The following is a 15139-nucleotide window of genomic DNA, read 5'->3' as shown; positions in this document are numbered from 1 at the left end:
TTGCACCGGACGTTGCCCATCAACTTTTGCTACCAGATGAGCGTTGTGCAAAGCTAGTTAGCTAGCTACATAACAATCCTTTTTTAGACGCGAGTCTGCCTTCGCGTCCGCGCGTTGCTGCCTTTCTGTACCGAAGCCCGGGATTAATATCCGCCAGCAACCCGCCGCGTTCCCGAAGTGACGAGGAGACTCCATTTTCGGACGCGGCTGCCGGGCTAGCCTGCAAAGCTATCCGCTGTGTTGCTAGGCTAACTTTCGCTGCCTGGGCGAGCGGGCATCTCGCTACAAAAACCTGTCTATCTGACGCGACTTCCGTTGACAAAGACTCCCAGGTATGTTTCCTAAGAAGCCACATCGCCGTTAGACCACATTGCTTCACAGCTCCGTAACGATCCGGTTGCAGATCATGTTTCGTTAGCTGCTAGTGCTAGCAGAATGCTAGCAGAATGCTAGCGTCCCCACTCCTCAGCTGATAACCCCGCTGACGTGCAAAGCTAACGTGCTAACCCTGGAGGCTCGGTCACATTGCTCACTTACACGTAGCGTTGCCCTTTTTGTTTTGTTTTGTTGTTGACTGGTTGCTGTAAACATTGCATATGTAATGCCGATTACACCGCGTTGCATGACGGGGTTTTTAAGCAGGTGTGCAGGTATGAACGCTAATGTTATGCTAATCTGTCATAGCCGATCTGCTGAGTTGCCCAAGTGAAGATGATTGCTGTTGTTGTTGTCATACGTTGACCCTGTGGTTGCAGCATGCTGATGGTGGGAGGCAATGGACGGATGCACTAGAATGAGTGTGAAGGAGCTGTGTGAGACCGATGACCTGGCTACCGGTTTGGTGCTGGACCCCCTGCTGGGCTTCAGCACCCACAAGATGAACATCAGGTAAATCCCCCCCTCACAGCCCGCCCAGGTGGGATCCACATCCGTGTTTAAAACACTTCCGTTAGGGTTGTGCATGAGTGCAGTGTTGTCCTTACTTCTATTCTGATTCTATGACACCCAGAATCGCCCTTAAGGTGTCTGGTGTGCAGATGTTAGTTAGGAATGGTTTTAATTGGATGTGATGGGCTGTGAAATCAACTTATGTACTGCCCTGTCTGTTCACAAAACATACATCTGCACACTGTCAACTCAATTACACTTAATACGGGTGTATTACCTCGTTTATACAACAACTGGAGTGCAGTCGACGGCTGCAACTACCAATCATTTCATTTTCCCATTCATTTCTTTTCAATGAATCAACAGTTCTTTAGTCTATGAAACCGTCAAAAATGGCCATCACAACTTGACAGAGACAAATGTGATGTTTTATTTGACCAAATACCCAAAGATAGTTCATAATTCTATATGACAAAGACGAGCAGGACGTCCTCATTTGATAAGCTGGAATCAGAGAATATTTATTGAATCATTTCAGCTCCAAAGTATGCATACTGTAATAGTTTTAGAAACTTTGACATTGGGGTTAATAGATTAGACTCTCATGCAAGCCCTCCGTATTCACATGGAATCCATCTGACCAATCACATCACACGTTTTAATCATGCTGGAATCAATGCTTTCTGCTTTCAAATACTCTGTGGCTGCAGACCACCTGCAAGTGTGATGTAACCGGATGGAAACTATTAGTCCTTTTTATTTAAAGGAGTCATCACCCGGAAATCGCAATTTCTCTTGTTAAAACATGCATATCTGTGTTTGACCTCAGTTGAAACTTGCCTGAAAGGCTGGAGTTTGAAAGTGGCGCCGTTTTTTCGCTTCTGCTCTTTTTCCGAACAGGAATAGCACACAAGGGTGTGCATTCCTAAAGCACGAGATTTTGATTCTGCGCCTTCGGTGACGTCACCGTGGCGGCTACTTGCATAAGCCCACCCCTCTTTCACCACCCAACCCCGCCCCGTCCGCTACCTGAAATCGCCGAAGCGCCGCCATTATGTTTTGGAGTCTGCATGCAGGCAAGCCCCCCCGGCTCTGTCCTTCCTGCGGCGAATCAACGCGCGCCTCATTACATATTATACAATGCACATCCGGACCAGTCAAAACCTCGCGCGTAATCTCGCGTGATAAAATCGCGGTACGAAAAAGGGTCAGAACAAGCTCAATGTTTGATTAAATTTTTTTTTTTTTTTTCTAATAAGTTTTACGAATTGATCCAAAGCGATCCAAGGGGGGCTGGATACGTATAAAACCAGGTGATGACTCCTTTAAAGCCATGCTTATTTCAAGCTGCTTTTATTTGAGTTTTTTTATACAGTGTGAAAGTGTTTTCTGTCAAATTAGATGATGCAAATATAGTTAAACTATTGTACTGGAAAATATGCACAAGTAATAAGTTTGACTGCTGACTGATGTTGGTGTTTTGTGATCTAATGTACATCAAGCACATCAAAAATGCACATTTTTGAGATTTTTGTGTTGACTGACCACAGAAATGTTTTGATTATTTCAAACGTACATGGTGATGCAGTCTCCTGAAAGATTTAAAAATAGCATTTAATACATACCTTAGACTAACAAAGACGCACAGAGATTAGACTTTGTCCCGTGACTGTTTCTGCTCTTCTTATTCAATGTTGTTTGCCTTTTCTCCGTGTAGCCCCCCACCAGAGATCCGGCGTTGGGGCAACCTGAAAGAGACTCTGTTGCGTTTCCAGCGTACGCATGACTTCAATGCTACGTTTGAGGCGCTGACGGTGGGCGAACCGGCTGGTGACTTCTTTACTGCGTTGGGAAACCATCGACAGGAGCTGCTGAGACAACATGTAAGCTGACGTTTAGGTTTACATATCAGATAATCACTTTCTCACTTGAGGATGAGAACACAAACCATCGATGATGTCTGCAGGTATATCGCTACCTCAGTGCCTTCCTGATGGATAGCGGTGTGAAGATCGAGTCCTGTGACCGGTACTCCTCAGAGACCAACGGTGCAAAGATAACATCCACAAGGCAATGGTAATCACTCACACGTAGTATTTGTCAAGGCGGCGTGTAGCCGAACAGTAGCTACTGCAGGACCAGGACGTGTTTCTTTGTAAATCGAAGCCATGTGACGCTTGAATCTTGCTGCTCTGCAGGTTTGCAGGCGAGCGGGTGGAGGTCCTGCTGGGCTGCATAGCAGAGCTGAGCCCGGCTGATGGCGCTGTGCTCCGGGCGGGGGTCAACGACTTCAGTGTTATGTATTCCACACGCAAGCGATGCACTCAGCTCTGGCTCGGACCCGCAGCTTTCATTAACCACGGTGAGTTTGTTTGGATTCCTATTCTCAGCACACAATCCCAGTTACAATTCAGATTTTATTATTATACCTGATTGGATTGCTCACATGTGGGTTTCATCAGCAACATGATATACCAGATGTATATTTTTAAAAGGAAAGTCTGTGAACATTTTTCATCTTTGACAAAGTTGTCCTTCATTATCGTGATGCTTCATGCATGTTTCCTGAGCATCACTGCTCTCAACAGGAGCAGCCAATTTTGTATTTTATGTATTTCTTTAAAATCTCAGCAAATAGTGTTTTCTCTCTGTGGGCCAAGTGGCTACTTACTGGATTAAAAAACAAGGTTGTAATCCCAGACTCTTCTTACACTGGTCCATGTAGCAGCAGCAGCAATACGTATGTTGTGTAGTTAACACCAAAAACACAGATCTATCATGATCTAATTAAGCACCACAGACAAACTGCATAGATTCAAGGGGAGTGGTGAATGTTCTAAATCGTATATAGTAGCTCTGGGATATTGTGATGATCATTTTTTCACTACTTTTGATTGTATAGACCAAATGAATGCCTTTTTTTTTTTTAAATCTTCATTTCATTAAACAAGCAACTTGCTCTTCACAGACCTCGTGTCGGGCCGTGGATTAACTGAATTGTAATGTGCTTGAAGGTTCACTGAAAAGTGAGTTCGTTCCTCCGTTCGTTCCTCCGTTCGTTCCTCCGTTCGTTCCTCCGTTCGTTCCTCCGTTCGTTCCTCCGTCCACTCGGGGAGAAGAAGATCTTTCAATAACGTTTGAGAGTTAATCAGCTTAGCCTTTGAGCCTTTTCTAAATGAATTCAGTACAAGCTGATCAACAAAACACGGAGGCCGTTGCTCATCGCTGTGATTTATTAACATGAAATCTTTTCCCTCTTTTTCTCTCTTTGTTTGTCTTTCTGGGTTGAAGACTGCAAACCAAACTGCAAGGTAATGGCCTATATTAATTCATCTTTAAAGAGCTTATTTTACCAGGACAAATGCTTGCATCTTATTTGCACAATCTAGTAACGATGACATTTTGCATGTTGAACATTGTATATTAGGGACAGAATCGCACTCCTTCTGTTTCCTTGCTGCTCTGTGTCAATGTCTCCCATGGGACACCAACCTTTGTCTTTGTCTCTTGCTGGTTTCCCCTTCTCCTCCACCCAGTTCGTCCCCGGGGAGAAGAATATTGCATGTGTAGAAGCCATTCGACCCATCTCACCTGGGGAGGAGATCACGTGTTACTATGGTGCCAGCTTTTTTGGGGAAGGCAATGAAATGTGTGAATGCTGCACCTGTGAGAGGTGAGCCCATCATTGCCTTTATATTAGCTTGTTTGGTTTTGTTGTTGCTCAAAATGGAAGATTTAATTTATCAGACATGACCTTTGAACTGTTCTTCAGGAATGGAGAGGGTCACTTCAAGCACCGAGGGAAGCAGCCTGAATGTGAAGAAACAAAGGACCCCGTGGGGCAGAAGTACCGCCTGAGAGAGAGATATCTCCGTCATCACAGAGAGAAGGGACACTTTCCCCGGCCGATAATACCAGGAATACACTCAGGGATCTTTAAAGGTAACCACTGTGGGATTTAATATGAACTTTCATCTAGAATGTGTTGGTGCCAGTGTTTCTGTGTATTTTGGCTTGTTGGTTTTAATCATGTTGTGACTTCAAGTTTGTCATGATGATGCTATCATTGCTAAAAGGCACAGGGATTTTTTTTTATGTCAGACACGATAGAATTATGGTCGGAAATCATCAAGGTGACCTTTTGTAACAGATTTGAAACGTGCATGATCTGCTACTGAGAAATAATTTCCAAGTCCACCAGACATCTCTGTGCCGTGTTACACCTTAAGATCAGGCTAATGCAGATGGTAATAACTTTGTTTCACTCTCTGGAAACAGATGGCAACATAATTAATGTGAATGCTTTCATCCATCACCCGGCAAAGAATGCATGTTTGAAAAGAACATTTAGCCTGTTTTAGAGAGCAAATAGTTTCTTTGTGACCTGAAGATTCAGTGCTGCTTGAATCTGGGAACATATATCAGCTTACTTTAATGTTAAATAATCCCAAAGAAGGACTCCATTAAGTTAAAGGAATGCTTCACCCATAATATTGTAATTCAGTCGTTCACTGCTACATTAAATGTGGTAACCATAGCGTTCACTGTTGCTGTGATGTGTTTTGGGCCAATCAGCTGTTTCTCGCTACAGAGGAAAATATGTTAAAAAGCGGCTTGTTATAATTCACAGCCTGCGTGGTCTTTGTACACCCTAAACACGTCGGCTCCACACCTTTCCGAGTGTCACATGCTTTATTAGTAACACGGGCTAGCTTGGCATCTGTTGGGCTGTAAATGGCTCTCTAGATAGATAACTAAATGATCGCAGTTTAATGAACTGGCCACTTAAATCACACCTTTGTAAGGGTTCTGGCTTCAGTCACTCATATCGAATATCAGTGTTGTCATCGTTTAAATAGGCATGATTTTAATACATTGCTTATGTAAAAAAGAAAAAGATGCTTCAATATCAACTGTTTCTTTGTTATTGTCTTTCATTCGTAGCCATCCCCTCAAGGAATTCCTTCACCCAGCAGATGAGGAGAAATGCCTTGAAGAACAGAAAATTTAGTCAAACAAAGAAGTGGAGGCGAGAGAAGCACAGGCGATCAGGAAACCACGCATCGAAATCCTCCACAGTCCAACTGTGTCGGACACTTTTGTCCCAGTTCAGTCTGAGGGACCTGAGAATCAGAGTACGGCGCCACTCGGTGGATTTCTTGGTCAAGTGTAAGGATCCAAAAAGCAACGAAAGGGCTTTGCTTCAAGAACTGGAGGAAGTGAATCCTAAAGATCAAGGGATGAGTGAACTGAATTCACCTGGAGAAGAAAACAGCAGCAGTGAGGTCAACTTGAAGCCTTTCTCTCTGAATTCCTCTATCCCGGTTCAGCAGAAAGGCGGACCTGCAGCCAGCGGCGCAGGCCTGAGTGAGAACTCGGTTAAAGTGGTGGATAGGAGGGCACTTCCCAAGAGGTGCTCTTCGAGAACAAGGAGCATGGTTCAAACCGCACTCACGCCAAAAACAGGGTCCAGTAATGCAGCCAACTCTACACCTGTCTGTCACCCCGTTGGAAGTGACAAAACCTGCAGTGCAATAAAACAAGACAAGGTAGAAAAAGCAATCGTGGAGAGTCAAAGCAGTAAGTCCAGCAGCCTTGAATCCTGCACCATCAAGGCTCTAAACCCAGCCGCCGAGCCAACGCACAGGACCACCAGATCTTCGTCCATGATAGAGGTCACAGATAGAACGAAGAAAGCCGTAGACAATCCACTAGTATCATTGAAGCAATACCTTACAGTCAACCTAACAAGGTTATCAGTGGCAACAGCAAAGACCTGTGAAGATGGAAAAGGAAGAGTGGAGTTAAAAGTAGGGGCCAGGCCGAGCCAGAGTTCCAGACCAGAAAAAAGAGTGTCCCGATCTCAGCAGAGGCAGGGAGGATGTTCAGAGATCTGCACAACTGAAGGTAACAGAGGGGTGAGGGAAATGTTCTTCAAGGCCATTGATAAAGTAAATTTAGGGAAGCTACCAGCAGGTGACTCTGTAGGTGATTCATCCCACAACAAGAAAGGGGGGAATGACAAGGTTATCGAAATTCAAACGGTGTCGGAAGAAAAAGATTATATACAAAATGAGCAGCAGGAAATTGTAAAAAATAAATGTGAAGGGCAGAAAGAAAAGAGAACCGCTGCAGCTGCATTAGTGGAATGTATAAGTAACGAGGCCTCGGAAGAAGTGAAAGAGTCAGAATGTAAAACAGTGAGCAGTGTAATAACTACAGGACAAAATAATACACAGGGTGTTAAAAATAAATCAGAATTATCACAACAAATGGAGACTAAGAGTGTGAGTAAACGGCCAGTTAGTAGCCATGAAAAAGATATCGTCATAAAGCAGGCAAAGGTTCTGCTATCTGATATTTTAAGAAAAGAGAAACCCTTAATAGATCCGGGATTACATGGAGGTGTTGTAGGAAGAGGGTTTTCTATCTCGGCCTCTAAAGACATGCAAAGTTCTAAGGGCGAGGAAGAAGCGACTGAAATAAATGGAGGCAGGTACCGCTGTTCAGTGCAGAGGAGGATTATGAGACGGCGGAAGATGAAGCCTAGAGCAGCAAAAACAAAAGCCAAGCAAAGCACCAAGGCTCAGTTGAGCAAAGACGTTCCAGCTACAGTGAAGACAGAGTTGTGTGAGGACAGTTTGCCGCTTCAGTCCCCACAGAGGCACAATCACCCACCGGCCACCTGCCTCAACCCACTACCTCATAAGTCACTAATTTCAGCAAGAGCTATGGCTAATCTGCATCCAGATACTAATCCACAGGCACACATACAGTCCAACATACCTCTGAAGAAACGGACATTTCGAAGCTCTGTGGAAACGGATCCCAAACAGGGTTTGATCTCCGCTTCAGATCAAGCTTCTAAAGAAGTGACTGAGCTAAATCCCTCCGCAGAGCCGAGGCAGGGCCTTGGCACGTGTTCGGGGGAGAATAGCAAAGTAAAAAGACATATTAAAGTCAGATATAGGAGAACAGAAGTCCAGCGCTTAAACCCCCAAAAAATCACAAAACAGAACTGCTTTATGCGAGTGCTTCGATCCCGAGCTAATGACGTTCAGCCAAGACGTTTATTGAGGAAAGTTCGAAAGTGTAAATTAGAGAGGCAGGATGAGGGTGACATCAACGAGGCTCAGGCACCAGAGAGGGATAAGCTCACAGAGGACAAACAAGCTGAGGAGCCAGAGCATGATAAAAATCCAAATAAATCCCAAAAGGAAGGTGATGTGGAAACGTTCATTCGGCAAAGTGGTTTTGAGGAGACAAAGTCGAGCCTCGATTTAAAAATTCGTTTTAAGAGAAGGAGAGGGAGAGTATGGGAGATGCAAAGAGCAGGATTGGAAAACTTGGCATTAAAAACAGAAAAGGGAGAGGAGTTGGTGACATGCGACCCCTTTAAAGCCATCATGGATTCCGTATCAATATTAAACATGGAGATGGAGGCAGCTCAGGCACACGTGCAGGCTAGTAAGAAGTCAAAGAGCCGATTGCATCGTTTGAAAAGAAGAGGTCAGAGGCTGAGTGAAAGGAAAACCACAAATCCACCCTCGGACGCAAAAGCCGGAATAGACCCTGGAAATGTATGCGGACCCAGCGAAGCTCCGAGTGACAAAGTAGATATTAAAGAGAAGTTTGATAAGGAACCACTAGAAGAAGTCAAGCTGCTGCCAGAAAACATCAAGAGTTGTAAAACTGACAGCGAGATGCCAGCTGTAGAGCAAGAAACAAAGATTGAAGATCGTTATGTAAAACATTGCTGCTTGTTTGAAACTGGGTCGCAACAGAAACTGATGCCGGAGTTGGATTCAAGCGGTCTTCCATTACCGGTAATTAAGCTACGCAGAAAGACTGAGGATATTTGGGAGGTGGACGACAAAGAGGGCCTGGTACAAACTGAACTCAAAGTAGAGCCCAATGTTAAGAAAGAGGTAACGGGGCACATCTCAGTGAAACAAAAGAAAGGATGCTTCGATGTTAGCAGGCTCAAAGAAGAGTTCCCTTCCCAGAAATTAAACAGCAACACGGCCCTTCTGAAAATGGAACCGCCGCCATTTTCCTTGTCTCTATCACCGCTGTCTCTGTCTTCCCCTCTTAATGAGAATAAGAACGAAGCCATATCCTCGGCTGCAGATGCCATCACTGAAAGGCCAGATGTGACCAGCGGAGGAAGGAAACAGAGGTACAAAATGGAGCGACCGCGGAAGTGTGGGCCAGCAGAAACACCCACCACCTGTCTTAGTCACACTCTCCAACAAATTGACAATAGCCTCTCCAGGCTTTCCGAGGGCTTGTGTTCATCTCAGACGTTGGAAAAGCCAACAGCATGTTCAGGTGCTTCTAATTCTGTAATCCAGCCCCCGTCCCAGTCTCCGCCATTCACAACGGCTGACAACATGCTTTCTGGTGAGCCCAGCTTCACAAACTGCTGTGATGATATTCTGGACTTCCAGTGTCTCAACTTTGAGGGGTATTATCAACCACAGAACATACTTCCATCATCTCCATCGGAGCTGTGTTCCCTGGATCCACCCACGGATCCTTTCAGCAGTCCCCTCTCTCACAGCCCGTCTGATACGTGGGCCACGGAGACGCCATACCTTGGCCCCCCCAGTCCAGGAAATAACTTTACCAGTGAAGATCTGCAGTTTTTCCCAGGTCTAATTTCTTCCAAAAATGACTCTGTTCCTCTGGAATGTGAAGCGAAGGATACCTCCAAAGACCGACACCCACCCAACCCCGGTTTCAGTTTTTCGACTCTTGGCCACACTGACTTCACCGCCAAGGATCGAATTTTAAGTAAAAATCCAGCAATGAGGCTGTCCAGAGAAGACCTCAGAACGCAGTCCTTTCCTGTAGGCAGGCCTCGGATGTTTGGTGCAACGCCATCTTCTGTTGCATCTCATGCTCCCGTCACTTTAACCCAACCCTCCCATCACGTCAAGGCGAGCACCAGTCAATTAAGAGCCCAGTCGAACCTTCGAACCCACGGGCCCTTCCATCGCACCATTCCTGCTAAATCCCAGACTTTTTCAAGTTGTCAGCCAAACACAGTCAGAGGAGTTCCCCAGAGTTGCTTGAATAAATCCGTCCCGCCACCTCAAATGTCCAACAAAGTCCTCCCTCCTCAACTCTTCACTGTGAAAAATCCCAATCCTCCTGACAATCCATTCAAATTCCACGAGAAAACCTCCACAGTTATCCACAGGGTGCTGAAGTATCAGGGAGGCAGCCAGGGTCAGAACTTGTACAGTGCACCTTGTAAAGACACCATGGCTGCTGGCAGCCCGATCGCTGCATCCAGGACGCTTGCTTCAAAATCAGGTGCTAATGAGAAAACCCAGCAGAGTCACAAAATAGGTGTCGGAACAGACGGCCATCATAAAGACAATGTTTCTATTCACGGCTTTGAAAAAAATGTCGGCCATCTCTGTTCTTCCGGCAACCCCAGCAGGTCCAATCCCCATTTCAACAAACCCATCTCGTCTTTCCCTCAGTCTTTCATGAAAAGTAAGATGTCGTCTGAGAAGCACGATTGCGGTGAAACCAACATGACGTACAAAAACCTCTCAGCGCTGCCAAGACCTTTTTTCTTTCCTTGCAAAGTGTCCGATGGTTATTCGTCGCCGCAAGACAAGAAATCCACTCCGTCGACCTCGGAAAAGCACCAGCCGTGTTACACTCAGCAAGACCCGTTTGATTTTAGCTTCAGCTCGACTCTTTCGCCCATGCCTCAGCACAACAACCCCCAAGTAGCCCACAGTGCACCACCTGGTCCTCAAGCACCAGCAAAGAGTCAGTCCACCTCCTCAGCCTCTTTCCCTTACGGCTGCCAAGGCCCCCCTTATGTACTGAACTTCAGCGGAGATCACTCGTTGACCCTGGGTCTCAGGGACGGGACTGAGGGTTACCCAGGACTAGGCTCAACAAACTACACCTACCATTGTCTGATGGAGCCTTCAGGCACTCAAGGGCGACTGGTCCTCGAGCCCTGTGGACCCCAGCCGCCTAACCCTGCATCTTTTTCCTTGGGTGGATTTGCGGGACTCAAAGGTCAGGACGAACACTGCAGGAAGGACATGCAGCAGCAGTGCCAGCCTGGAGAACACCAGGGCCCGCCACACTATGGACCCATCACATCGTCTCACTCCATGGGGGCCACAAAACCCAAGAGAGTGAGGCTGGTGGTGACGGACGGCACAGTAGACTTAGATCTCCAGTACTCGGATTGATTCTACACCAAATAACATTTGGATGGGGGATTATTATTATTATTATTATAAACTATCAGCTACAAGATTTTTTTGTAAACACTGTAATTCATAGACCACCAGTTACAAAAGCCCGCTGACTGACTGACACTTTTTCTAAATCTTTATTTTGATGGACTGTTAATGTATGAATGGCTTGTACAGAGTTTTATGTAAAGCGGGCATATTAGCGTGTTTTAACTACTGTATGATTTCCTTTTTAAAATTAAATATCCGCCACAATTTGCTGAGAATACCAAATTCTAAATGCATAAAGAAAACAAAGCATCAAATATATTTGTGACTCTGAGCTTCAGGCCCTGTACACATTGTACTGTACTGTAACATAGCTGTATGACCTTTTCTACACCACGTACTGCAGTAGTGACAGGAGTTGCTGGTACTTGTATTGGTTGGTTTTTAAAAGGCAGCTTTGTGCCTCGCTCTTTGATATGTTCCTGTGACTTTTTGAAGCACCTGTTTAAACGGTTCACCCCCGTTTTTATACTCACAGCAAGATCTTTTCTCATTGTGTGTGTGTGTGTGTTCAACACTGTGTGTGTGTGTGTGTGTGTGTGTGTGTGAGGAGTGTGAGTGTGTGCATGCATTTGGTAGGCAAGTCTCGAGGGATCAAAGTAAAGTGTTTGTGGTACTGTGACTGTTGCTCTGCCAGATTATGTTAGTAGGATCATTAGTGCATCAATGAAACCAAGAGCTTGTGCATGAACGGTGTACAGTAAAAACCAACCCACGAAAAATATACATCCAAGTCTCCGGGGTGAAGCTGCAGCTGCTCTCACAAGTACTTCTGTGGATGAGTGAGTGGAGAAGCTTGGTTCAGTTGTGCTGAATGAAATGAAGTACAGCGTCTTTGTATTGCCAGTTCTCCCCGGTGGAATCATTTAGATATTACTCAAGAAAGGTGACAATCTTCTCCCAGAGTAAACTCCCGTTTTATAACGATTCTTATACAGAAGGAGGAGTTCTGCATCTCCTGCAGTAGTTCCCGTGTGTCCTGAATGAGCTCCACATTTCTAGGTGTTTCTATTGTAAGCAGGTCTTTGCTGTAGATGGTGGAAGTCAGTCGAGCGTCCCCTCATGTCGGTGTGTGCTGTGTGTTGAACCAGGAGTGTTCAGTGTGACTGCACAGCCTTTCATTACCATCCTGTACTGTCTTGATATGGAAAGGCCAATTATTTATTTTACTATCCTCATCCTTGAAATGGTGCTTTAATGTAATTTATATTTCACATTGATTGTTCAAACTATTAAATGTTTTTATTCTTATTTAATGGGACAAAATACTGAAATTAATATTTACATCAAGTATTTAATTTCACAGCCTTTGACATCTTATCCAATGTTTCAGTCGTTACAGGTAAAACTTTCTTGTCTTTTTTTCTAATTGGCAGTTAGTCTTGCTGAAAGTCTGCTGTAGAAATGTACAAATGTAGCCTATATCATTAAAGACACTTAATTCTTTTTTTGTATTTTCTGTCCTTGACTCTCTTTTTAATTCTTGACTTCACTGTGATTGTTTACTTTGCAGTATTATAAGTCTTATTGATTTGATTGATCAGCCATGTAATCATTTATTCAGTTAAGACACCATTCCATCGTCTGCTCCTGAAGGCTGGATTACTTCTGTCATTCCATATTTAATAATATACCTTATTTGATGTACCTCAAAATCAAACAATTAACTGTATCATCATCACCGTTTCATTGATTATTTTCTTGATCAATCTATTAATTGCTTGTCCATAAAAGGTCACAGAATAGTGAAATGCCTTTAAATTCCTGAAGCCGAAAGGTAACAAAATTATAATCCATTTATAGTCGTATCAGACAGAAAATATTGATTAACTATACTTAAGTACACTATTGAGGTACTTGTACTTCTACTCCACTTAGTTTCAGAGGTTGTTTATCTGACAGCTTGCATTGTGGCTGTTTGTTATCTGAAGTTGTCGTCCTCACATTAGTGATAGAAACTAGTCTGAGCTGTTTGCTGCCAGTTAAGAGTTTTTTCATCTCCAGCAGTGAGACTCATCGACAAGATGGCGGCAGGATGGAGGACGGCTCGGCCACCACCACCACGGATTTATTTCTCAAATAGGCCCAGACAGACCTCTCCTCGACTCCTCGACTCCCCTCCCGTCCTCGTCTCCCCTCCTCCACTCCCCTCCTCCCCTCCTCTTCTCCCCTCCTCTTCCCTCCTCTCCTCCACTCTCCTCCGCTCCCCTCCTCCTCTCCCCTCCTCCTCCCCTCCTCTCCTCTCCTCCACTCCCCTCCTCTCCTCCTCTCCCCTCCTCCTCTCCCCTCCTCCTCCACTCCCCTCCTCCCCTCCTCTCCTCTCCTCCACTCCCCTCCTCTCTTCTCCTCGTCTCCTCCCCTCCCCTCCTCCTCTCCTCCTCTCCCCTCCTCGACTCCCCTCCTCCTCCCCTCCCCTCCTCCTCCTCTCCCCTCCTCCCCTCCTCTCCTCTCCTCGACTCCTATCCTCCACTCCCATCCTCTCCTCGTTTTCTCCCCTCCTCCTCTCTCCTCCTCTCCCCTCCTCTCCTCCTCTCCCCTCCTCCCCTCCCCTCCTCCTCTCCCCTCCTTGACTCCTCTCCTCCCCTCCCCTCCTCCTCCTCTCCTCTCCTCGACTCCTATCCTCCACTCCCATCCTCTCCTCGTCTCCTCCCCTCCTCTCCTCCCCTCCTCCTCTCCTCCTCTCCCCTCCTCGACTCCCCTCCTCCTCCCCTCCCCTCCTCCTCCTCTCCCCTCCTCCTCCTCTCCTCTCCTCGACTCCTATCCTCCACTCCCATCCTCTCCTCGTTTCCTCCCCTCCTCCTCTCCCCTCCTCCCCTCCCCTCCTCCTCTCCCCCTCCTTGACTCCTCTCCTCCACTCCCCTCCTCTCTTCTCTTCTCCTCGTCTCCTCCCCTCCTCTCCTCCCCTCCTCTCCTCCTCCTCTCCCCTCCTCTCCTTTTCTCCTCTCCTCCTCTCCCCTCCTCCTCTCCCCTCCTCTCCTTTTCTCCTCTCCTCCTCTCCCCTCCTTGACTCCTCTCCTCCACTCCCCTCCTCTCTTCTCCTCGTATCCTCCCCTCCTCTCCTCTCCTCTCCTCCCCTCCTCTCCTCCTCCTCTCCCCTCCTCTCCTTTTCTCCACTCCTCCTCTCCCCTCCTCGACTCCCCTCCTCGTCTCCCCTCCTCCCCTCCCCTCCTCCTCCACTCCCCTCCTCCAACTCTCCCCTCCTCCCCTCCTCTCTCCCCTCCTCTCCTCTCCTCTCCTCGACTCCTATCCTCCACTCCCATCCTCTCCTCGTTTCCTCCCCTCCTCCTCTCCCCTCCTCTCCTCCTCCACTCCTCTCCTCCACTCCTCTCCCCTCCTCCTCTCCCCTCCTTGACTCCTCTCCTCCCCTCCTCTCCTGCAGCACATGACCCACTTGTCTCTCCTTCCAGCTCTCAGGAGCAGCTGATTCTGATGCCAACTATAACAGTTTCTCGTAATGAGGACGGAGAGAGAGATGATGCCTTATAGTAGAGAGAGAGAGGGGGCGTCTTGGAGACGGTGCAGTTAAAGGGACAGTACGCAGGTTTACACTTCATTAAACCAACATCCATGTATTATTATTATTTTATAGTAAACCTCTACAGCAGTGAGCCATGATTATATTTAACAGGATTCTCTGTGTATGCAGCAGTTTGCTGTTGTAGCTGGTCACTGGGGAAGAATGTGGAGCTATCAGAGTCTGGTAGTGGTTCCCAACACGGGGGTCTGGCCCCCTCTAAGGGCCACAAGATAATCCTGAGGGGTCATGAGATGATTAATGAGGAAGATTTAACGACTGTCTTCTTGAATAAATGTGTTTTTTACCATGTATACTCCACCCAGTGTTGCTTTCTACAAAATAAAGTAAAGATGAACATATTTCCAACCTGCTAACGTCGTTGGTTATTCATTAAACCCTACACGTATAATAATCTGTCGTTGCACAGCCGTGTGCTGCATAGTGAAAATGG

At 46.3% G+C, this 15139-nt stretch overlaps 1 protein-coding gene across 1 annotated transcript; it reads left to right on the top strand.

The window, feature by feature from the left end:
• kmt5c (lysine methyltransferase 5C) lies at window positions 1–12617 on the top strand. The gene is made up of 9 exons (XM_084037598.1): window positions 1–332; window positions 756–888; window positions 2606–2771; window positions 2855–2964; window positions 3087–3250; window positions 4180–4199; window positions 4425–4561; window positions 4661–4830; window positions 5833–12617. The coding sequence occupies exons 2-9, from the start codon at window positions 776–778 to the stop codon at window positions 11115–11117; spliced, it is 6165 nt and encodes a 2054-aa protein (XP_083893724.1). The 5' UTR covers window positions 1–332; window positions 756–775; the 3' UTR covers window positions 11118–12617.
• The last annotated feature ends 2522 nt before the right edge of the window (window positions 12618–15139 follow it).

This window comes from Eutrigla gurnardus (assembly GCF_963514095.1).
Source record: "Eutrigla gurnardus genome assembly, chromosome: 20".
NCBI classification, from domain to species: domain Eukaryota; kingdom Metazoa; phylum Chordata; class Actinopteri; order Perciformes; family Triglidae; genus Eutrigla; species Eutrigla gurnardus.
Note: the sequence above shows the minus strand (reverse complement) of the source record. Positions and strands in the feature narration are given on the sequence as shown.

Excerpts from the sequence above, each read along its gene's own strand:
- kmt5c (XM_084037598.1), top strand. The coding sequence starts at position 776 with ATGGACGGATGCACTAGAATGAGTGTGAAGGAGCTGTGTGAGACCGAT. Across the intron at positions 4,562-4,660 it reads GAATGCTGCACCTGTGAGAG|GAATGGAGAGGGTCACTTCA; the intron begins GTGAGCCCATCA and ends ACTGTTCTTCAG. Across the intron at positions 4,831-5,832 it reads ACACTCAGGGATCTTTAAAG|CCATCCCCTCAAGGAATTCC; the intron begins GTAACCACTGTG and ends TTTCATTCGTAG.